The sequence below is a fragment of the Vitis riparia genome, chromosome 17 (genome assembly GCF_004353265.1).
Source record: "Vitis riparia cultivar Riparia Gloire de Montpellier isolate 1030 chromosome 17, EGFV_Vit.rip_1.0, whole genome shotgun sequence".
Lineage (NCBI taxonomy): Eukaryota > Viridiplantae > Streptophyta > Magnoliopsida > Vitales > Vitaceae > Vitis > Vitis riparia.
The window spans coordinates 13,684,919-13,708,718 of record NC_048447.1 but is presented as its reverse complement, the minus strand read 5'-3'; the positions used below and the strand labels follow the sequence as shown (position 1 = coordinate 13,708,718).

The window sequence follows — 23,800 nt, the reverse complement described above, 5'->3', positions numbered from 1 at the left end:
AAAGTAGGCGAGACCCCGTCAAATGGTAGGCCACCCCAGCCTTGTCCCAGAAGTCTTGTTCTAAGAACATTTACTCTTTCCAAGAGATTACCCATTTGATTACTGAATCATTTGGGAATGGATAATTGGAGGAGACTGGCGTCTTGCATTTACTTATGGCCATATGTTTAACTACTCTGCCCACCGTCTCAAAGACCAAATCAAAAGTTCATAATGTTCCAGAAGTCAATTTGCAACTACTACCAAAATTGCCAGGATCCCGTCTTCTTGTCTTTCGATCAGACTTAAGGCTCAACTGATCACGGCTTTAATGTCGGGTATGGCTTTCTTCACTCACATTAATGAGGAAAAATGACTAGTTGTCTGCTTTTGAAATATTGTTGTCGTCGACTTAGTCTACGCTGGTTTCCTATGTAGCGGTCTTAATAAAATAAACTTTAAAAAAAAATATCTAGCTATCTTTGTCAAAAGACCAACTAACCTCCATAATTTACTTCCAGGAGTTGATTTTATCCTTGGGCTACACTGCAGAAGAAGTGTATAAAGAAGAGCTTCCACCAAATTGAGGAATCCCAACAGAGTCTGTCAAAGATAACAAGAGTCTTTCTGTGTTTTAACTTTTATCTATCAAAGAAAAAAAAGATAACAAGAGTCTTGAATTCAGAGGGCTTATGGTTTCCAGGATGACTTCTTCAACCTCACCCTCGTCTCTAATATTCAGCTTACTGGTTTATGTGGTTCTCCCCTTGGTTTGCAGGTCTGCAGACTCTGATCCACTGCAGGACTTTTGTATTGCAGATTTGAATGCCACAGTAATTGTTAATGGCTTTCCATGCAAACCTGCATCTGCAGTGACTTCAGATGATTTCTTCTTTGATGGGCTAAGCAAAGAGGGGAGCACGACCAATATCTTTGGATCTAGTGTGACTACAGGGAATGTTCTCTCGTTTCCAGGGGTCAACACTCTCGGGATCTCAATGAACCGGGTGGACATTGCTCCAGGTGGAATGAACGCACCCCACTCGCATCCTCGCTCAAGCGAGTCTGGGGTGGTCATTCACGGGAGAGTCCTGGTAGGATTTGTGACAACTGGGAATGTGTTTTACTCGAAAAATTTGACTGTTGGGCAGATGTTTGTGATTCCAAGAGGGCTTGTGCACTTTCAGCAGAACATTGGAGAGGAGAAAGCCCTTCTTTTTACAGCTTTCAACAGTCAAAATCCTGGATCTGTGGTTGCCTCTGTGAATCTATTCGGATCAACACCTTCCATTCCTAATGATGTGTTGACCAAGGCCTTCCAGGTAGATGCTAATGTTGTCAATGGCATTAAATCCAAGTTTGGTTCTTAAGCAGTCTCTCCCTCTCTCCCTCTCTCTATCCCCTCTTCTCCTACACACACAGCTCCATCTTTTTTTTTTTTTTTGATAGGTTACAGACACAGCTCCATGTATTGTAATCATTTTTATGTTGGCTTCCGTTGGCTCTTCTCCTACACACAGCTCCATGTATTGTAATCATTTTTATGTTGGCCTCCATTGGCTATCAATAATAATCACTAGAGGGATTGTCTTTTTTTTTTTTTAATAAACCAAGAGAAGAAATCATATTAAAACACGCCAAAACAGGGGCGCTCCCTATGTATACCGGCAGTATACAAAGAAAGCCTCACCCAAGGCAACAAAGGAGAAACAAAAACCTAGAAATGCCAAAGATAACCCACAAATCAACCACCCAACACATTCATAAAAGAGAAATAGTCCACGTCCATGAACTGTTGAGACTATTCAAAAAGAGACCAAAGGAAGAGATTCTTCAAGCTCGTATCTGACTTCTCTTTTTCTTGGAACACTCTTCTATTCCGCTCTCCCCAAATACACCAAAACAAACAAATAGGCGCCATTTTCCAAACTACACTCCTCTTCTTTTCTAGACCCTTAATTTTCCATTCAAGAAGCAAATTTCTCACTGAGTTCGAAAACACGCACACCACCCCAAAAGAAGAGAGCACCACAGTCCAAAACTCCCTTGTTGGTACTATAATCAAGAAAGTTCTACCAAGTGTCTGGAATTTTAAAGTAAAAATGCCTAGGGATCATACCAGAATTATTGACATGGCACAGGCCTTTGTACCCTAGTAAGATCCAGAGGACCAGATTTCAGGGTCTACACAAAAGTAAACTATAAGTGGGCAAAAGGTACAAATTCACTATGTTTTCAGTGGCTTCAGAATTTAGTATTATGTAGGTGCAGTATCAATTTTAGGATTTTTGTGCCCATCGCCTGTGTCGTTTCTATGATGCTATGATTCTAGGAATAATGACATTTCAATTTTCTTATTACCAACTGGAACGAAACTTAACACCTGAAAGAGAACCAGAAATTCTTTTAAGGCACATCCTTGGTTACATATATTAATGTTTAGATACTACATTCACCATTTGGTGACTGATACAATATTAAGTACAGTAAATTTGAGTTAGATGACACATACTGAGATGGAATGCATTTTTCGATGGAAGATTTAGGGTTCTGATTACAAATGCAAGGACTGACACATATTTAGGAACCATGACTCTGGATAACATGTAGAAGCCAATAACAAAGTGGTCCTAGACTTCAGGAAACATGTTGAAGAATTAATTTTGCTGCTCGGTTCCCTTATTGCCCATTGATGACAATTCTCTATAACACTAGGATGCTCTTTCAATACTGCCACCAACCTGCATATGTAGCCATTCAGGTTGCGATCCTTGAGCATATTCCCTGGTTGCTTGTGATCCATATATCATTGCAGCAGCATCAAATGTCTGTGCCCCAAGCTGATGCACCATATTGACTAGTTAGAACTTTGAAGAATAATGCAGTATACAGCCTCTATTAAAACCATTATACCAACAATGTTTATGGCAAATATAAACCCTCTATCAAAATATTGTCTTCCTATATATTTCTCTCTTGGTTCATGCCTCCTTTGGGAAAGCTTACTTTTAGCTTTAATAAGAAATAGAAGCCATAATGTTAAAGAGGCAACCATAGTATGATTGGAGTTCAATGAACATGAAATAACTTCCTATATAAGTTAAAAGAGAACTTCTACAAGAAACAACAGTATCTTGGCATTAAGCTCCTTTTTAAACCATAAGCTCTTTTCCTAAACTTACCCCAACACATTCAAGAGTGAAGGCAACTGGAAGCAGGATGTTCTCTACCCAAATCCATTATTTTAAGTTTCATTTAGGAATAATATACAATCAAAATGGTAATACTGAACTTGAAAAAACCAATATGTTTAACATGGCTGCAGAGTGAGGGCAACTGGAAGCAGGATGTTCAGGGATGACACATGACAAGGTTAGAATAGAATAATGCTTTCTTGAGAATAACTGATTGCACCAACAGGTGATGTGATCATATGGCATGGCCATGCTGCATGGGTAAGTAGTTTACTGTTCAGGTTCAAAGTTCTTGAAAAATAATTGGAAGGCTGAAAATGAAGTGTTAAGAGGAAGCAAGAAGGATCTGAATGAACTATTATTTAAAACAGAATACGATGCCACATAGAGAGAAATGGCAAAACATGATTCAAGTGGCTACCTTTTATGGCAGCGCTTTTTGGTACCCGATTGTATATGCCATCTTGTGTACCTTAGTGTATAGCATCGTTTTTTTATATTTATAAAATCTACCAATTTACTTATCAAGAAAAAGATTCAAGTGGCTGGACCACAAACATTCATAATCACATGCTACGGTGGAGACAAGATTGTAGTCAGTGAACTAGAATAAAAAAGATGAAAGGACATGGACACGGCTTTGCTGATGACAAAAATCTACAAAAAGAGACAATACAACAAATATGGCAAAGCTGTGGTCCATCATTTTCCAAAAAAGGATCCAAATACCACATTTGTGGAAAAACCATCATTTCGAATGGTGAACATGGAACTGAATATCATAGGAAATTATGATTAAGAATTTTACTTTGCATTTGGGGGAAAATTGGAGGAAATGCTTCAAATCCTGTCAATGATGAAATATTGATAATCTCTAAACAAACATTACATTAATTATCTGCAATAAGACAACCTTAGATCATAAATTGCTTGTGGGAAGTTAAAATGATATTATAAAACATGAATAAGGGATTCATAGTTATGATTCCATACGACTATTAAGTTGAGCATAATGCAAAATAGCATTTAAACCATAATCACAAAAATAAGATGTCAATCTTTTGTTTCAATAAGAGGCTCAACAAAAATAGTTCAGCAAAAGTTCTGAAATTTGAAAATCAACAATGATCTACTTCATTTTCCGAACCTTTAAATCTTGCAAAATGTTACATGTAGAAAGCAGTTTGCCTTTTCCTTTCAAATCTTGCAATGGAATTAGGTTGGTTTTTTTCTTTCTTTTTCCTTTTTTTTTTTTTTTTTTTTTTTTATGTATTATAGGCAAACAATTAATACATAGGAATCGGGTTGGCATTTATAAAATATTTAACAAATCAAGCAATTAGAATTTCCTCTTGGTCTTCTCTATTAGAAATAACCCATTTCCAGAAAGAGGGGAGAGGAGGGGGGCAGGAGGAAGGAAATCAACCAACTGAATTTTCAGGTTGATGACCATTATAACCCATCGTGTGGGATTCATAAACAACGTACCCATCTTGTGGGGTTCATAGACAATGTGCAATCTTTTATTTTCTCAATGAGAAGCAACTGTTTTCACAATAATAAGTTAAGGCCTATAAGCATTTCCCAAAGTTAAATACAAGAAAATAGTCCCATGCCATTTGTATCAGTAGCTTTTTATTTAATGATATGATAAGTGATCATTCAATATATTAGCACTTACATCTTTCATAGGAAATCCTTCAACAGTATGGCTCATCCTTGAATTAACTGCTTCAAGCTTCATTGACAGGAACTACAGCAACCAATTTATAAAGCAAAAATTCAGGTCCAGAAGAGTTGAAGGACAACAACATAAAACAAGCCTAAGTATTCACAGGAAATAACGATAGATACCTCAACTTGACGCTGTAGTGACTGGATGTAGTTGATTATCTCATCAAGGACAAGTGCTTTTCCAATAACCTAATCAAATGAAAAATGCCCCGACATATAGTCGATAAGAAGAGTATTTAGTTCAAAAGAAATTGAAATTATAACTCTCATTAAAACCTTGGAGTATTTACTAAAACATATTTAAAATAACCCTAACCATAAAATTATAAAAGGGGGAAATAGAACAGAACCAAGTCTCCACCTTGATAAAAAATCTCTTCCTATGCCAATATTCTTAAGATATAGGACTAGCAAAACAAATCAAGTAATAACAAACACCTTATTACATCCAGGAACCAAATCTTGAAGCATCTTCATCCTCTCACTGATCTTTTCTCTCCTAGCCTGCCAAGTATAAACTATTTATGTAAGCAACATCTTCCCAGATCCCATTGATAATCTATGTTATACTTCATCACACATATCAAATACAATTGGAATATGATGTTAACATTAATATAAACCGATACTCCTATGCATCGGCACCTGGATCTAGAGTTCCATGAAAGTCCTATTCGCTTTAATTTAGGCATTTGAGGAACAACCAAAAAGCAGAAGATCAAGAGCGTATAGAACTGCATTACTCGCTCTGCTAGACTATGGCTATCAGTAGCTTGACCCCTTCTTGCTCTCACATGGATATAGTCTTGCTTAGACTGCTCAGCAGGTTTAGATTCTTCAGCGGGCTTTTCACCAGCCACTGAACTAGCTTCTAATTCTGCTTTTGAACCACCATTTTCATCAGGAGTTCTTGATATTTTCATACGTTTACCATTCGATGCATTCTGTTTTGACATGAAAAGGGGGAAAATCATTACTACCAAATTAAAAAAACAAACCATTCAGTATCATACATCTCAGTTCTAGAAAATCATAAATTCCGCACCATTAATTGACCATCAAAATTCCCATTGTCAAAGGCAAATCACAATACAAAATTGAATTGCAAGAAATTATTCCCAGATCAATGGTTATGGTTCGTCAAAATTTCCCACGTACTAATTACCAAAATGTCAATTTTGGTTGCTGAGAAAATGTAGGAAAAGATAAGGAATCGAAATTTCTAGTCTTAAGATCCTTGTTATTTACAACCCAGAAAATAAAAAATTAAATACAAGTTTAAAAAGTTTTTTTCATTTTCCCTCCCTACATAGAAAAATGAAAAAGGAGACTCCCGTTAGAATTGAAATAGAGAAGTGAATACCAACCATGCCACTGCCACTACTAGTAGAAACAATCTTGGAAGACTCATCCTCCGAACTCACATCCCTCCTCTTCCTTCCACCGCCACGACTCCCACTCTGCTCCGTCACAGTCGATTCATCAACAGACACGTCACGATTTGCAGAGCTATCTGCAAATTGACCCATAATTTGGCCAAAATTAGCGATCCTGAGACCCAACCCGGCAGTGGGTTCCCCAATTGCAGAGGCGGAGTTGACGGGAAAAGGCCAAATCTCAGCTAGTGAGTAGGCGGAGGGATTGGCCGCAGAGAAGGAAGACTCATTGATGAGTGGAGGATCCATTTGAACAACCCAGAATTCATAAAAGGGGCTTCCAATTCCAAACCCGAGTCTGAGAACTGGGTGAAAGACTGAGTTTGATTCTAGGAATTTCGAAGTGAATAACTGGGTGTGTCGTTGTATTTAAGAAGAGAATTGGGGGTGAGTCCAGAGAAAATTGATGATAATGAAAGAGAGTGAGACAGACATTAGAGAGAGAAAGTAGAGAGAGTGAAGAACCCACAATAAGGAGATACAGATGGGGTGTTTGGTTATAGGGGTTGTGATGCCTCCGATCAGGACAGGGTCATCATACACTGGGTTAACCACATCCGAAGAAAAATAATTTTAATTCCTTTATGTTGGTTAATATAGAATAATAAAAGAAATTCTTATCCGAATCATTTTTTTTTTTTATGTCAATTTGATTCTAAAAATGTTTTTAATTTTTTAAAAAATATTTTCTAAAATTATTATCAAATAAATTAAAATAAATAAATAAATATCACATTTACTTAAAATAAATTATTTGAAAACATTTTTTCATTAAAAAATAATTAAAATTAAATAAAAAAGACCGAAAAAAAAGAATACATATAAATTGTAAAAATAAGATAAAGCTAAATTTAATAAATATGTATTTAAAATTTGAATAATCTTTTATTTGTTTAACAAAATTAGAAGGGTGAATGAAAATTTTTCTTTGTTTTTTTTTTTTAATTTTCAGCTTTAAATAAAAGCTAACATTCAAATTATAATTTTCAAAAAATATCATTATTAAAATACTTTAGGCATATGAAAGATAATAATAACGTTAAAAACATGTTTAATATCCAATTTATTAAAAGAAAATTCAAATAATTTTTAAATATTATAAATTTTTATAATTATTTCATACTTTTTATTTATTAATTTTTATTAAAATAAATAAATAAAATTAATTTTTTAAAACAACTCATAAGAAGTCTTAATTTGAAAAATAAATAAATAAATAAATGAACAACTCATACAAAAAGACAATTTTGGGAACTAAATTCAAAATGTAATAGATTTGTTGGGATTTCGGAGTAGTGCGCACTGCACCCGCTGCGTTCTCTAGTCTGATGAGAGTTAGGCTTTCCTAGAGCTCCAGTCGCGGCCGTAGATATATGTATGTACACGCTTCATATGTTTTCTTTCTACTTTTTAATTGCCCAATGTATTTGACCTAATTACGAAAATATCAAGACCAAAATCATACTGGATGTGGCGAGTATCATCCTCTGTTTCATACTCGCACGCTTGTGCTAGGATTGTTAAGGTATTTTTACCGAGATTTTAAAAATGCCCTGGCAGAATCACTTCCTAAATTGAATGATAGATAATCTAATTTGATATAGCCAAGTTGGGTTTGATTGCAAAATTCTAATTTTTTTGAAAAATAAAAGAAACAAAATTCTCTAAATTTTTTTTTAAAAAAAAAACTAATAAATTTAGGGTCTATTTGGCAACCATTTTTAAAAATAATTTTCAAAAACAGTTTTTAAAAATAATTCTCAATAACAATTTTTAAGAACAAATTTTGAAAAATTGTTTTTTGATGTAGTGTAAAAAAAAAAATCTGTTTAAAAATCTAAAATATTTTTAACATGTTGTTAATATTTTTAAATATATTTTAAAAATAATTTTTATATCTAGTATTTTATTTTTAATCATTATATATATTTTTATAATTAGTTTTTAAAAATCAAGTAAAAATAAATAAAAAATAATTAAAATATGTTATCTGAAAATACTTTATTGAAACAGAAAATATTTTTTAATTATCAAACATATTTTTATAGTTTTTGTTATGAAAAATAAAAAATTGTCGTTCAAAATAGCTAAATTTCATATTCAAATCATTTATGGGTCCAATGCCAAATATGTAAAATAAACACAACATGAGTGGCAAATTTATGAAAATTTCCTTTTTATTTTATGAAATCAAATGGTTTAATTTCATATTCAAACCAATGTGGGTCCAATGCCAAATTTTATGTAAATAAGCACAATGTGAGGGGCAAAGTTATGAAATATCTTGTTTGCAAAATTTTCTTTAGACATGTACCTAATTAATTTGTATTGTTTTATGATGGGACTAGGAATTAAATGATTAAGATAGTCCTAAAATTGATTGTGATGAACCTTTGGATTAAGCCTCATGATATGTTGCACCTTACATAGTCTAAATAATTACACATAACAAACAAAGTGTGTTCATGAATTTGTTTTAGCTTGTATATATATTTTTTGAAACCGACAATTTGATATAATAATAAATGAAGAATCGGGTTTTTTTAAATGTCAACTTCATCAAACTTCGTAAATACACTTAATCGTGCTTTTTATTTATGTAAAGCGAGAGCAAAGAGTTTGCAAGAAAAATATAGTCAAGATTCTTAAGATGGTGTAAATGATATCGGAATAGAAAATAAGAATTATTAACATATTTAGATTATCTTTTAAAGTAAAAATAGAAGTAAAAACTTCATTATTTTGAAAAACAAATCTCGTTCATATTAAGATTTTGATTTTTCTCTTATGCATGGTAAATACTTTTATTCTTAATTTTTTTTTATTCCTATTCTCATTTATCAAAACACATCTTTTATCTCTATTCGGATTCTCCTGTGCCAAACCTTGGTATAGGAGAATAAGAATATGGTATTTGATTTATGAGAAAAAGAACGGAAGTAAGAAAGTGAATCATGATACCATGAATAGAATCGGAATCAAAATCTCAAAGGATTAGGATTTAGTTCTCCTACTAATGAATTTTTTTTTTTTTGTTCCTATTCTTGTTTTAAGAAACAATCCAAACACATTAAGGAATGAAAATAAGAAATCATGGACATGAAACGAGAGGAGTTGGTTTCCAATCTCATTCTAAGGAGGGAGATTGCCGGTAAGCAAAGGATTGACAATTTCAGAGACGTAGAAGATAAAATCTTTGCATTTGCTTTTGTAAAAAACTAGTGCCTAACTTGGCTAGCAAAAGTATAAGATTTAGTTAAGCACATAGTGTCACTAGAAAGGGTCTTCTAGCCATGCTTAACGTGGCATCACCAATGTGTGGCTCTGCTTGTTTTCACTACAAACATTGACTGGTATATTTTGTGTTAGTGATGGCTATTGAGATGACTAACACCTTCCCACAACTCTCTCAATGTGGGTTTTCAGCACATGCCCAAAAAGCAATTTGGTGTAAAAAGCAGTGAGAGTATCATTTTCATGGTCATCTGTTGTCCACATCGCATAAAATACATAATCAAAATACCCACAAAGAGTCATGCTACTAATGGGAAAAATGCCCACTGTTACATCAAGTATGGCACCATGCCATCACCTCCAAGACCATAAGAGAAGGTTTGTTACCAGCGGTGCTTAATGGCAAATGGCTGAGAGGAGGAGATGCCCATGAAGTGACCCTAACCCAGAACTTGTCTATACCCGGAATTCAACAAGTTCCTTTCACCAAGACATTAGTTCAATTGGGATTATGATGGGGTCTGGTTGGTAGGTTTGGGTTTGGATTCTTATGGGAATTGGTACTATTTTCCAATGTCTTAGCCACAAGAAAGATAAACAAGGAAGAAACCAAGTTTTTATGTGGAAAGGGTCCAGGTAAAATGTGGTGTAAAAGCAAGTTACAAGGAAGGCTGTTTACCCATTTGTGTCCAAGGATTGTCCTATAGAATTTAAGAAAAATAGTATGCCAATGCCTTTTTCATGAAAATTGTCGCCTCTGTACATACCATTGAGCTAGTCAATTTTTCCCCTGCAGGACTATATGTGGTAGCAAGGCTAATGGATACTATTAGCTAACTTCTCACAAGTCACAAGCTTAAACTTCTGGGAAATGGGGTTTGAAGTTTGATTACTTGCATGCTTTAAGTTATGGGTTCAGTGCCTCCTCTATTTGTTTTGAAGCAGATGTGAGAGTAGTTGCTTAGTTTTTATCGGTTGAGCTTGAGGGATAAGACTCTTCCTAACATTTGAGACCTTGGCTACCCCTTGAGGGCCCTCACTAACAGAGCCATGATGCCCCACTTCTTGATTGGCTGGTACAAAGGCCCCCTATGCCCAAGCTGCATAAACTCATTGGGTCCCCATACAACCCTCAAAAGGTCAGATAATGAATGTCCTTTGCGGCACCCAACAATGATCAACACTGTAAAATTGAAAAAAAAAATGAAGAAAGAAACAGGAAACCTAATCACACTAGCGTGTCTGGGTGCTATGATTTTTGGTGGACTAGTCATTCAGAGAAGTCCACCAGAAGCGAAGCTGAAAATTGTGGAAGAAACAAACTATAAGAGAAGCTGGAGGCTTCTGGAGATTGAAGTAAGTCCAGGCAACTGCTTTCTTGGATCAATACAACTATAATAAACATTTTCTTATGACAAGTCAAAGAAAGAATGTGCATTCAAGTATCACATTAATTGACCATTGGATATGGTATACAATAATCATGTGTAGGGACATGACTCCTTTATCATTCTCAGACTGAGCTGCCTGTGAAGTTATTGAGTATTAGGGCATTGCCCTTTCTCTGGGTAACCAGACCTGGGCTGTTTTAATGAGTAATAACACCAAGCATGCCATGTCTATTAAGGAGTGACACTGCAATCGATCATCACCCCATTAAAAAGGAAACTCACCAGTGATGGAATTGGTAAGGCGATGTGAAAATTTTACATTTGTAAAATTTGCAAGTGAACAGTTTGGGATTAGTACAGGAAAAATTGGACCAGAAGTTGCATTTTCACATGAAAGCTCATCCTTTCGGTTGTCAAAAACTGAAAACTCTTCCCTCCAAGGTTTTATTTTTATTTTTATTTTAGTGGCCATTGTAGGATTGCCATATAACCTTACCTGTGATTCAATGCTGAGAATATTGATCACTCATATTATCTACTCCATGGAGGAGACAAACCAGAGGACTTTCCAATGAAAATGGCTCACATGGTTTCATGAGGACATGGAGTCTGAAAATTTGGGATTTACCACCCTGGTATTCATGGATTCACGAGCCATGCTTCCTTTTTCTTGTTAGGACCATTCCTCAGGCATTGGACCACCCTAGGTTTGCTTTATCGTTACTCCACCACATCACCAATGTAAGAAGTCACTTCATGGACTGAGCATTCAAGTTGTACAGTGCATATATTTCAATCAAGTAAAGAGGAAAAAAAAACTAGAAAGTTGAAAGATGATCTAATTGCATAATGCATAGGGGCTGGTAGTAAATGGGTTATTATATTATATATCTAAACCCTGAAAGTATACAACTCAAAAAGGTTTCTTTTGATGACAAGAGAACAATGGAAAGAAAGAAGTCTCCTATGCATTCCTGAGAAAAACCATGTACAAGCTGCAGAGGAGACAGCACTAGCGCTTGCTTGGCTCTTGGTTGTCAAAATTTTTCTATACCAGAAAGCTGTGAGATCTTAGCTTCCAAGTTGTCCACCTCAATCTGCTCTCTGTACAGCGGTCTTAAACAAGAGGATATACAACTTGTGATCCATTGCGAAATACATAAACCCTCCAACTGAATGTGTTACAAAGGACCCAAAGCTTGTCCCAACAATACAATGCCATGCTGGTCCATATACCCCATCAAATTCCTGCAAAAAATCATAACCCCCACCATACCATATACCCTTTAGTCAATCACTGACCCACAATTCAAAAACTAGACCCAAGAAATGGAAAACTTGAAAATTTGAAACACCCATGTAATCAAAATCCCAAGAATGATCAATTTGAAGTGCCATTAGGTACCTTCTTTAGAGTCATGGCAAGGGTCTTGGAAGTGAACTTCTCCAAGCTGTCATAAGCATTCCTTGCACAATCCACAGCATGGATCTGCATAAAGGGTGGCATGTCAACAGACACAACTTTCACCCCAGTGCTGGCCAAGAAACCAGCTAACTCAACTTGTGAGCTGCAGAAAGATCTTCTCCTGCCAAGCGAAAAAGAAGGCCGCCTCATGATATCATGTCCATGTCCCTGTAGAGATTCTTTTTCTTTGGCTACTTTCAATACTTTGTTGATATCATTGACTTCTTTAGAGGACAGTTTCTTGATATCGCGCCTGTCCTGAGATTCTTTCTTCTCCTTTTCCTTCTTCACTGGAGACTTCTTCAGCCTCTCCTTGCTTTCAGCTGGGGGTGGTGCATCCATTTTTGCTGCAGGCGCTGCGTGCTTGCGGTTTGGCTTGATGATAAAAGCATTGGAGGAGTCAGCACCTATGAGGGAAACTGTCATGGCCTTAGCCTGCAAACGGGTGTCCACACGAGGCGGCGGATTCTTGGCATTGAGGGTAGTGTGGAGTTTGTGCCGGGAGAAGTGGTTTGAGATTTTGTGGGCAGAGGGATCTGAGAGAGCAGAGGTGGAGGAGGGGGTGGAGGAGGATTTGGGGTGCTTTTTGCGTGTGGGATCCATGGATGTCTTGGGATCTGAAGCTTCTAAGATGCACCTGTGGGTGGGGTGGCGTGGGATTTTGTGGATAAATGAGGGGAAATGGTGGAAGCCTGGCTGCCTGGGAGGTGTGGTTAGGGGGTGGTGGGGTTCAATGGATTTGGACTTATGTGATGAGTCACGGCTTTCTTGTTTGGTCTACGGTCTACCATATGCTGCTGCAGCGACGGAAGAGGAGGAGAGGTCTGTTTTGCGGTCAGTTGACTGTTATCTACTTACCTTTTCTCCAACAAGAATTGGGATTTTATTTATTCATTTTTAATACATCCAGACCAAATACAAATTTCCAGCACAGGAGCCCTGCCCCATCTCCAATCGCATTCACGTGTAACCTGATTTATGAATTAAAACACTTACGGGGTACATGGCTCAAGCACAGAGAAAAAGTTTGAAATTTGCTTAGTTGGGGCTTTTATTTATGGGGGGCACAAGTACATTGAAATTTTGCAGGATTTCCTCATCATAGCTAAGGAGATCGACTGTGGAAGCCCAGAGAAAAGGGAAGTCATCAAAATTATGTATGCCTGGGAGGTACTCCTCTTGGGTTGGGGGAATTCATGGCTAGTTTCTATTGTAGGCAAGACAATTGGGGCCTTCAATCAATCAACAATCCAATAATCATGACGAAATAATCCGGATTTAAAAGCTTGACGTTAAGATCCAAAGTTGAAGATACTGATACCAGAAATTGATCCATCGAATTATATACATATAATTAAATAAATAAATAAAGGACAGAGCTAACATGCATAGGAATGGGGTCAATGCACACCACTGACACGCCGAAAAGGCAGGATCAAATGACCATAACTATATGTTTCATAGAGAAGAATATAGCTCCCTTGGTCTTGCATATATTTTACCACTTTGTGTCCTTCAATACCAATTTGGAATAGAAGCCTTACCAGTAACAACCATTCATGAAGTTGCAGAGAGAACATTAAACAAAACTGAGAAGCAAATACAACCAAAAGCATACGCAACAGCAAAAACAAAACCAATACTCATCTTCTACTCATATTTAAATCAGAACACATGTGGTGTCAGATTTACCACCTTCACATGCCATTCTATCACAACCAAAGGTTACTTTACGTTACTTTAAACAATCTAAAGAGACAAGGAACATTGCTTTAAACAATATATAATGCATGAGAGTTACTTTCAACTGTATCATAAAGGAACCAACCTTAATTCCCCCTCAAATTATTGGTGAATACCTGCACTTTAGAAGAATTACTTGTAAATTGCTTCATGTTTTTAGTAAAGGAACATGGTTCAGAAACTTCTAAGAAAACAAAGTATGACACAATGTAATCTATGAAACAGTCTCATCAAGTACCTTTCAGACAAAGCTTGAAGCAGAAGAAGTTAGGGAGCAAAGAATGATATCATTAAAAAGTAGCATTTACAGTGATCAAAATTCATAAAATTCTAGAGAATAGAAGATCTACAACCCACTCAAGACATTATTTCTTTGGACAATATTTACAGCTTAAAATTTGTATGAATCTTCAAATTTGGGGATTTTTACAACATTGGAACTGATGATTCATGAACTAGTTTACCTTTGAGCTGCTTCTATTCAAAATTAAATTTAATAAATAAAATAAAAACAAAAAAACAATTAGCAGATTACATCCAGTTTCAATTCTTTTAAGACCTAATGAGCCAAGAACTTGACACTAGAAAGAGGTTTTCTTGTCCCACTACATAAAAAACTACGAAAAGGTAGCAACAGTGTTCAACAAAGATTTCATGCTAAATCAGAGGTACCAAAGATAATGCTTGCATGAAACCTCCAGACTGCATGCAGAATAGCTTCTAATTCCATGGACTTGGCAGCCGAGCATCTCGAAAAACTGAAGTACCACCAGATGCTGCAGGGGAAGGAGAGGAGGCAATGTAATTTGTCCCTGATACAGATACAGTAGGCAGATTTGCAGGATGACTTTGGTGTCCTATGGGTGCAAAGCGCGATGGACTACCAGTTGCCCGTGATGGATGTGGAACCTGAATAAAAATGCAACAACTGAAAATGAATATCATCATAAGATAATCAAAGCAAAATCTTCACACTAAAATGTGGCCTAGCAAGAGTTTATGGATTCTGATCAATTTAATATATCATAAATTAAAATATAATAATATATATATATTATTATATTTTTATCAGAATCACAATATGTTACTTATTACATATCTGCATCCTAATAATAGATTATTCATGGCGTGAATGTGTTCATGCATGCATATTTGTGCTTTTCCATTTTTTGCATCTTTAAAGTGATAGATATTCAAGTTGCAATGAGTTAGCTGAAGCTCTGCTTAATTAAGATATATTTGTTCAACTTCGATCCTCAAAAGTTCACATTTCAGTTCAAAGCACTGCTAAGCAAATTGAAGTTCATGGTCTGCAGCTAGTGGTACATTTTCTATCTCCATTTAACAACCCAAATATCAAACTTGCTTAGCTGCAATGACCTGGCAATTGTTGAAGGTCCCTTTGTGCTGCCCATGGCTAACCCTGAAATCAGTTATCCAGAAGTTCTCCATATATCTAACTAGGGCACTACATGTGCTTGATCTTGATTTTTTTTATTCCTATCTTATTTCTCTCTCCCTTGCCTCAATCATTTCATTTTCTGAGAGTACCGCTCCTTAGTCAATAGAATCAAGCATACGCATTAATCATGTCCACTAAATCGCCTGTCCACCGTAACTTATGCCAATACTCTGGACACTCCCCAAACATGTCATGCCTGCTCAGAATGAAATGGTTCCTTATCAAAATTCTTCCAGACTCCAGGAGGTTTGCAGCAGGTTGACCCTCTCTCACCTTATTTTTCTGTATTAGTTATGGAAGCTTTGAGTTGTCTAATCTTGAGTTCATCGCTTCAAAGTCAGGGATAGATGGGAAGAAGGTTACCAAATCTCCCACCTCCTGTTTGCAGATGATACTCCTCTTTTTTGAGAGATAAATTTGGATCAACTTAGATATTGGAGGTGTATTGTTATTGGCTTTGATGTTGTGTCAGGCTTAAAAATTAATCATCAAAAGAGTGAGCTCTTTCCAGTGGGGGATGTGGAGGAAGTGGACAGTTTGGCATCTTTGCTGGGATGCAAGGTTGGGTGGTTCTCTACTTATTTCGGTTTGCCCTTGGGAGCACCTCACAAGTCTTCTATTGTGTGGGATTCTGTTGAGGAAAGGTTTAATAGAAGATTGGCCTCTTGAAAGAAGCAGTAATTGTCTAATGGTAGTAGATTAGTTCTTATTAAGAGCATCCTCTCAAGCTTACCAATCCACTTTATGTCCCTCTTTGCTATTCCTAAGAAGATAATAAACAAATTAGAAAATATTCAAAGAAATTTTTTGTGGGGAAATCTTTGGGAAGGCAACAAGATGCACTTAGTGAGTTGGTCTAAGGTTTGCAAGGAGTTTCAAGGTTTGGGTATTAGAAGATTAGAGATACTCCATCGGGCCTCACTTAACAAATGGTTGTTGTGGTTTGCTCTTCAGAGAGAAAGCTTATGAAAGAAAATCATTGAAAGGAAATTCGGGAAGATGGAAGGGAGGTGGATCTCTTGTGAGGTGAGGGAGTCTTTTGATACGAGTCTATGGAACAACATTAGAAAAGGTTAGTAGGATTTTAGCCATAGGACAATCATCTGGGTAAAAAATGGTAGAAGAACAAAATTTTGGAGGGACAATTGGGTGGGGGAGATCAGTCTAAAGAAGCCTTTCCTCTTCTGCTTAGTTTAGCTTCACATAAGAATGCCATAGTGGCAAACCTATGGGAAAGGGGAGACAATGGAGGTCATTGGTTTTTTTTTTTTTGTTTTTTTTTTTTTGATAAGTGTAAATGTATTAGAATAAAAAGAAGTATACATGATGTATATAAAGGAACCAAAAAACCCAAAAAAAGCACGAGAATACAAAAAACATTAGTCATGCCCTACAAAGAGCCTATCCAGTCCACAAACTCTAACAATGATAAAGATCCGCCCCGAATATACATTCTTATCCACTCCCAAAACAAATACAAGAAAGAACTCATAATTGTTTGATCCACACATTCATAGTTATCAAAAACTCTCCTATTTCTTTCCCTCCATAAGGTCCAGAACACGCATAATGGAGCAATCTTCCAAACCTTTTTTATTTTTTTCCCAACAGAAGAACATGCCAACTAAGAAGAAACCCTCTAACAAAAGAGTGTATTACCCATTGTACACTAAACAGAGCAAAAATCAACTACCACAAAACACTTGTTTTTGTTCAATGAAGAAGAATGTGATCACACGTTTCTTCTTCTTCTTTGCACATGTAGCATTTGTTGGGAATCCTCCAACCCCTCCTAAGCTAATCCAAGGTCAAAATCCTGCCCCAGGTTGCCTCCTAAGCAAAAAAGCTAACCTTCACTGGGACCCAAGAATGCCAAACAATGTCATGAGGGAAAGGCTTCATTCCCCCATTCACCAAGGAGTATTAAATTTAACAGAAAAGTTACCATTCTTTGACCCTAGCCACACCATAGTATCCTTAGAGCCCAATCTAATGGAATGGTCATAAAAATCTCTCAGAAAAAGTAACAACCTCCTCCAATTCCTAATCATGCAACTGTATAATAATCCTTGGGCTCCAATTACTATTGTCCCAAACATCCTTCACCCAAGCATCTTTTGAGGAGGCTATGGAATAAAAGGTCGAGAATAAGTCCCTCAAGGTTGTGTCTCTACACCACTTATCTATATAGAACTTCACCTTGTTGCCAGACCCAACCTCAAAACCTATTTTTTCTTTAAGCGCCTCCTAACCACTTCTAATTGCCTTCTACATCCCCACTTCATACCCCTCTCTTGCTTCTTTAGAGCACCACTCCCCTTCTTGTTGCCGTACTTCCCTACAATTACTCGTTTCCAAAGAGGGTTCCTTTCACACACAAATCTCCAAGACCACTTTCCCAAGAGAGCTTTATTAAGCACTGAAAGGTTTTTGATGCCTAAACCCCCATTTTGTTTTTCCAAGCAAACAAATTCTTTGAAGGAACTCATTACCTCTCTTTTCACAAAATCCCAACAACACTGCTAGAAAGCTATGGTGAAACCATCCGGTCCAAGGGCTTTATCCCCACTTAAGCTAGACAAGGCAGCTAGGACCTCTTCCTCCAAGAAGGAGGTCTCCAATGCTTCAGATTCAACACTAGACAAGGAATCAAACTACAACCCGCTAATGCTCAGTCTCCATTCCCTCAGCTTTGCTAGGATTCTACTAAAATCATTTACTACACCTTCATTAATGCTTTCCTCCTCAGTTAACAGTTCCCTATCCATCCTTAACTTGTCCAAAAAAAAAAAAATTCTTCTTCTAGCATTGGCCATTTTGTGAAAAAACTTTGTACTCTTATCCCCCTCTTTTAGCCATAATTCTCTAGATTTCTATCTCCAGGAGATTTCCTCCAAATCTGCTCACTTTTTGAAATCTTCCACCACCATTCTACACTATGTTTTACAAATCAAAAAATTAAAAAGTTCCAAGTAGTTCTAACAATTGACAAAAGTATTTGGAGTAGTTATTATAGTCATACTATTCAAGATCCCTTTGTTTGCTTCATATACTAATATTTGCAAGATTCAGCCATAACAATATTTTAATTACTCTTAATACACACACACACACACATACAAGCATATAAATTCAGAAGTATAATAAATTCTTCACATGATCACATAAAATAGATGAATTGTCCTCCCCCCAAACAAAAAATAAATAAATAAAAAATCCTACCATAAAACTAATGCCAGGATCAGCATTTGGCAAATATGAAATAGATATAAGAAGAGACGTAAAGATGTCTAAGATGAACTGCAGCATGTTTTGCAACCTCAATGATATGATACTGAAAGAACTTACTGCATTATGTTGAATGTAAGGCCTTCTAAGAGGAGAATCTGAAGACGGTGATGTACTGCTCATTCGAAGCAAATGGCGAGAATGCATATTATGGTTTGAACTATCATCAGGTTCACCACCTTCCATCTCACCACCAAGGTTTGCATCTGAACCCAACCTGGGAGTAACTTGACGAGTCAATGATCCAGAGTCATTTGTAGTATCAATATGAAGTGGACCAGATGGGCGAATTGTCATTCCTTGCATATTATTCCGTCTCTTCAATTCCTCTTCTGCATTCAAGATCTGTGAACCACCAATAATTAGTTTCCCAGTTATCAATCATGGTTTGAAAAAAATGTAATCCTAAAATTCAAAAATAAACTCCAAAGCCAGGAGTTGATGTCATAGCACCTGAGATCTCTACTCCAGCATTGATTTTGGAGAAAGACTGGGGAAAAAAAAGGACAAAAGCTGACCTGCTTCAGCACTTGTACTAAATTATGCTTCTTTGCATTCAAAATTTGCAACTTCTCTTCAATCTCCCTTTTCCTTTTCTCCTGATCATTTACTGCATCCACATTTTTGTTTGCCTAGCAAGTAAAAATATACCCAAACCAATAAGAATATTGTCATAAATGAAAAGGAAGGATAAAAGAAAAAGGTGGTTTGAAAGCATATTCAAGATATCACACAAATCTTTCAAATTGAACAGTACAAAATGGCACTCCTACCATTTATACTACAATGATTTGTGTCGGAAAATCTGTCAGTTGGAAAAATCTTCCAACTTGGGTGGCAGATTATTGAAGATTTTTCCCACCCATATGAGATGTAAGAATGGTATAGTTGTACATAGAATCTCCTAGGATTTTTTTCTTTCTTGGCATTCTTCACTTATTTTATTTATCTTTGATAGCATAATCATAGGCCTTATTTCCTAAGCTATCTTTATACAATCATTCTCTCTCTATATATTTTTTCATATGTAATCCTATACAATAAACACAACAGAAAGTATTTTCACAAATGCTTCTAGATCTGAATGAGAACAATTTGGCATTCCTCCCATTAAACTACAGGTACTAAAGTACAGCCAAGGACGGTTTTTGGACATGTATTCCATTGTTGGAATCCTTGCGCCAATCTTAGGGCTCAATTCCTCTAGTAAGTCTCAAAGGTAATTCTTCTACTACTTGAAAATTTGTGCTTTTATGTTAATTCTTTGGTTTAATAAGTAATGTGTTAGGATACTTGCCTTTATTTTCATATTCCCTTCTTATAAAAAGAAATAAAACCTTTTATTTAGCCTTACTTATTTCATAAATATTTCGTCTCTTGTGCCTTTCTTTAGAGCCATTACATAGTCCATTATTTGAGTTTTTATTTCTATCATGTGCATCCATTCTAGAAGAAATTTGGTATTAATTGAAGTAATTCCATTTTATCTCAACATTAACTCGTTTCTAATAATTTGTCCTCATTTCCATTTTTTTCTAGACCTTTGTTCTTACTAAACATGAAGGTCGCTGAATTAGAACAATCCCATTTCGCCCTTCAAATGGGTATACAAAACCTTATAATCACTGTGAAAACCCTACAAGCCAATCTAAAAGAGATGAAAGATATCATGACCAAACTGGCTATGAACCTAGGTCATTTGTTGAAAAATCTTGGAAAGCATCATGAGGAGGAAACAATATATGAATCTACACTAGAATGAAACCCTAGTCAGTACTTAGAGATTCTCAAGAAGGATTGCCACCTACACCCCTAGGAAAACCACCTATACACAATGAGCCAGTCAATGGTAAAACCATAGACAAGGATGATGATTTTACAAGGCTGAAACTTTTGTTGTCCCAATGCAGGAAACTTTGTGCACTTATCAAAAACAAAAAAAAAATGCTGGAAACTTTGTGCATGTGACACCTAACCATTATAGTGGCACATAAATCTTATCTCTTCTTCTCAGTCTTTTTCTTTCTTTCTTTCTTTTCCCCTTCTCTCATCTTTTAAAAGGATTAAAGGAAGCCAATAAATCCCTTATTTGTAGAAAATTTAACCTAAGAATTGGATACAACACTCAACACTCATAAAATATACACCAAAGCATACCAAAGCCTATCAATTAAAAATCCAAAAGAATTGAAACTATCCTTAAATCTAAGTAGCCAGATTAAATGCAGATGGGGATCTGTCTTTCAAAGAGTTCTTGGAACACCAAAACCTCCCATCAAAATATGGTGGAGTGAACATTCCCCAAAACCGCCCGCATTCTGGTTATAAGGTCTTCCAATCCCTTTCTAAGTCTAAACAACAGCTCAAATCATAAGACTCCTTGATGTTATTGAAATACCATCCTCCTTCCGATCACCATACTTTCCCATGATAACTTTTTTTTTTTTGCCATAAATACTTTCCCATGATAACCTTTCAGCACAAGTTGTTCCTTTCTTCTGCAAACCTCCACAACCATCTAATTTCTCCCAACATAGTCCCCAACTTCACGAGATGAATCTTTCTATTTGAAGAATCCCCTCCCCAAAAGATAAGCCTTTGGATCCTTTCAAGTTTATTACATGGATTTATCACACCTAATACTACATTCCAACTCGGATTTTTCACGCAATTTTCAACACATTGCCAACAAAAACCTAACCATAACATTCGCAAACTATCAAATTCAACAATAATTCACTGTTATTTCAAAGTTCTTCACACGTAAAAAGCTACGCATAAGATCAATATTTAAGCCTGAGCAACATCAAATTAAACAAGAAAAAAATCTGATAAAAGCTACGAAAATTTCATACCTCCAAATTAGGGTTTTGCGAAACCGCCACGGCCTTTTCACCCTGGGAATTGCCATGGCCATCCGCGGGATCAGAAGCATTCTCCGGCACGATAGGGTTAGAACCAGGCGAAGATCCAGACACACCCACCGATTTCGCAACACAGTCATCACCATCCGACCCTTTTCCTTCTTTGCCCTTCCCATTCAGAGCAGGCTTCTCCTCTTCCTCCTCCTCTTCAGGATTGATCACCTTCGGTGGCTGCTCCTCTTGAGGCCGAGCGGGACAGCCAATGGCGTTGGTGGGTTCTTCTTCTTTCTCCAGCTTCACTTTGTGAAGAATGGGGTTAGGGTTGGAGGAAGTTCCGGCGGCAGAGCGGAGGCGAGATAAGGCGGCGGAACGGCGGGAGAGGAGAGAACGGAAATCTTTAAGGGAAATACCATTGGTTGGCATTAGCCATCGGCGAGTAACGTCGGGCACTCTGTGAAGGTTTCCTCGGTAGAGTGAGATTGCCACCATTTCTATCTGTCTTCGCTCCTCCCACACCAATTCTCCTCTTCGAGTTGCCTCTCATTTTTTTCAATCAAACTCAACCCCACCTTTTTTTCTTTTTTCTTTTTTTTTTTCTCTTTTTTTATTATTGGAAATTTCCTTTTAAAAAATTGGTTTATTTTTCTAATTACATGATAAATAAATAAATATTTTTAAAATTGCATCCTCTAAACTTTCTTAATATCCGTCATTTTATTGAAATTTTTTAAGATATAAACGCCCTTCGATGAAATCTCAAAAAATTAAAATCTATTGTATTTAGTCCTAAAAGTCCGAACATAACTCACGTATCCAACACTCAAAGTTTTGATATAAGTAAAACTATTATATTCAATTAATTGACAACTATTTTTTTATTCAATGAAATCCTTAATAGATTGAAATCCAAGGTAGAATCTTTTTTTGTCTCCTTTCCTACAACTCTTATTTTCTCATCAACCAAACAACTTCTAAAATACATGAAATCTCCGTAATCATCCTTTATCAAGTCTACTTCATGCTAAAATTGGAATCCTAACAACATAAAGGCTCATAACACCCTAAATTAAGAGTGTATTTATCAGTGATTCAAAAAAACATTTCTAGTTTTTCTAACATTTGAATGATAAAAATTTTCAAGTATTAAAAATGTTAGAAGCACTTTCAAAAATCATTGTCAAACGGGTATTAAATATATATTTGAAACTTGTCAAAGTTCAATTTTGTTGACTTCTTCCCAAGCCTCCTATCATTTTTCTTCCTTTCCAACACCTAAAATTCTTAGACAAATTAAAAATAAAGTTAACTCATACAAGAATAGAGTAAACATAAGGTTTCATAAAAACTTTGAAATTAACCACTTCAATTAAATGTTTTTCTCCATACCATTGATTAGCAAAATCAACATCGAGATTGATATGATTCAACCATGCCATAAAACATCTTTTTGGTCAAACATGAAGATTTTGAAATTATTTTAAGGCCTTTAGATTAAAATAAAGAAGTCAAACAATTAAATGTCAAAAAGCGGGGAATCATTTATGAGCTTAAATCTATTAAACATACATATGTTATATGCAAAGATTCATAAGAATGACAAGGAGACATTTCTTCATGAGATTACTATTAAAGGGTTAGGCGCTTACTTAAAAGTTCTTATCTTTATCTCTTGAACAAGGCCTTCTTTACGCTGTATCTTTCCTTCACTTTCTCTCACTTCTCTTCAACCAAACATCTATAATTTGAGAAAATATATTATTTCTCTCTCACTTGAGGTATGATTCTTATTTATGGTTTCTTTCAAAATTTATAGAGATCCAAATAATATATACTAAACAATCAATTTTCCTAAAAGTTTGATTGTGCAACATCGAATAAGAGAAAAAGGGATAGGATCAAGTCTGGGTCTTGTTCAAAAGGTACGATTACCACCAAACGAAATGATGGATCATCCAAATGATGATATTCGAATGATATAAAAAGGCTTGAGTTTGTTCACAAACCATATCT

At 36.0% G+C, this 23,800-nt stretch overlaps 4 protein-coding genes across 4 annotated transcripts; 1 reads left to right on the top strand and 3 right to left on the bottom strand.

Moving 5' to 3' along the window:
* Positions 1-70: 70 nt before the first annotated feature.
* Positions 71-1,580, top strand: LOC117904521 (germin-like protein subfamily T member 2). The gene is made up of 2 exons (XM_034817158.1): positions 71-317; positions 501-1,580. Exon 2 carries the CDS (start codon positions 672-674, stop codon positions 1,347-1,349), a length of 678 nt encoding a protein of 225 aa, XP_034673049.1. The 5' UTR covers positions 71-317; positions 501-671; the 3' UTR covers positions 1,350-1,580.
* Positions 1,581-2,355: 775 nt separating this feature from the next.
* LOC117904520 (transcription factor bHLH79) lies at positions 2,356-6,810 on the bottom strand. Its single transcript, XM_034817157.1, has 6 exons — positions 6,275-6,810; positions 5,651-5,851; positions 5,346-5,411; positions 5,028-5,096; positions 4,855-4,926; positions 2,356-2,819 (listed from the first exon to the last, which is right to left on the bottom strand). Exons 1-6 carry the CDS (start codon positions 6,590-6,592, stop codon positions 2,691-2,693), a joined length of 855 nt encoding a protein of 284 aa, XP_034673048.1. The 5' UTR covers positions 6,593-6,810; the 3' UTR covers positions 2,356-2,690.
* Positions 6,811-11,730: 4,920 nt separating this feature from the next.
* On the bottom strand, positions 11,731-13,799 carry LOC117904797. Its single transcript, XM_034817559.1, has 2 exons — positions 12,374-13,799; positions 11,731-12,216 (listed from the first exon to the last, which is right to left on the bottom strand). Exons 1-2 carry the CDS (start codon positions 13,034-13,036, stop codon positions 12,061-12,063), a joined length of 819 nt encoding a protein of 272 aa, XP_034673450.1. The 5' UTR covers positions 13,037-13,799; the 3' UTR covers positions 11,731-12,060.
* Positions 13,800-14,443: 644 nt separating this feature from the next.
* On the bottom strand, positions 14,444-22,503 carry LOC117904121. The gene is made up of 5 exons (XM_034816638.1): positions 22,486-22,503; positions 21,782-22,327; positions 19,445-19,558; positions 18,987-19,271; positions 14,444-15,085 (listed from the first exon to the last, which is right to left on the bottom strand). The coding sequence occupies exons 1-5, from the start codon at positions 22,501-22,503 to the stop codon at positions 14,897-14,899; spliced, it is 1,152 nt and encodes a 383-aa protein (XP_034672529.1). The 3' UTR covers positions 14,444-14,896.
* Positions 22,504-23,800: the final 1,297 nt, after the last annotated feature.

What these genes read in the sequence shown, in the direction of transcription:
- LOC117904521 (XM_034817158.1), top strand. Translation starts at nt 672, where the DNA reads ATGGTTTCCAGGATGACTTCTTCAACCTCACCCTCGTCTCTAATATTC.
- LOC117904520 (XM_034817157.1), bottom strand. Translation starts at nt 6,592, where the DNA reads ATGGATCCTCCACTCATCAATGAGTCTTCCTTCTCTGCGGCCAATCCC. An exon ending in GCCATAGTCTAGCAGAGCGA is followed by an intron (nt 5,412 to 5,650) that starts GTAATGCAGTTC and finishes TATACTTGGCAG; the next exon opens with GCTAGGAGAGAAAAGATCAG. An exon ending in AAGGATTTCCTATGAAAGAT is followed by an intron (nt 2,820 to 4,854) that starts GTAAGTGCTAAT and finishes ATGGTGCATCAG; the next exon opens with CTTGGGGCACAGACATTTGA.
- LOC117904797 (XM_034817559.1), bottom strand. Translation starts at nt 13,036, where the DNA reads ATGGATCCCACACGCAAAAAGCACCCCAAATCCTCCTCCACCCCCTCC. An exon ending in TTGCCATGACTCTAAAGAAG is followed by an intron (nt 12,217 to 12,373) that starts GTACCTAATGGC and finishes GATTTTTTGCAG; the next exon opens with GAATTTGATGGGGTATATGG.
- LOC117904121 (XM_034816638.1), bottom strand. An exon ending in TAGTACAAGTGCTGAAGCAG is followed by an intron (nt 19,272 to 19,444) that starts GTCAGCTTTTGT and finishes GGTGGTTCACAG; the next exon opens with ATCTTGAATGCAGAAGAGGA. An exon ending in CTTACATTCAACATAATGCA is followed by an intron (nt 15,086 to 18,986) that starts GTAAGTTCTTTC and finishes ATTTTTATTCAG; the next exon opens with GTTCCACATCCATCACGGGC.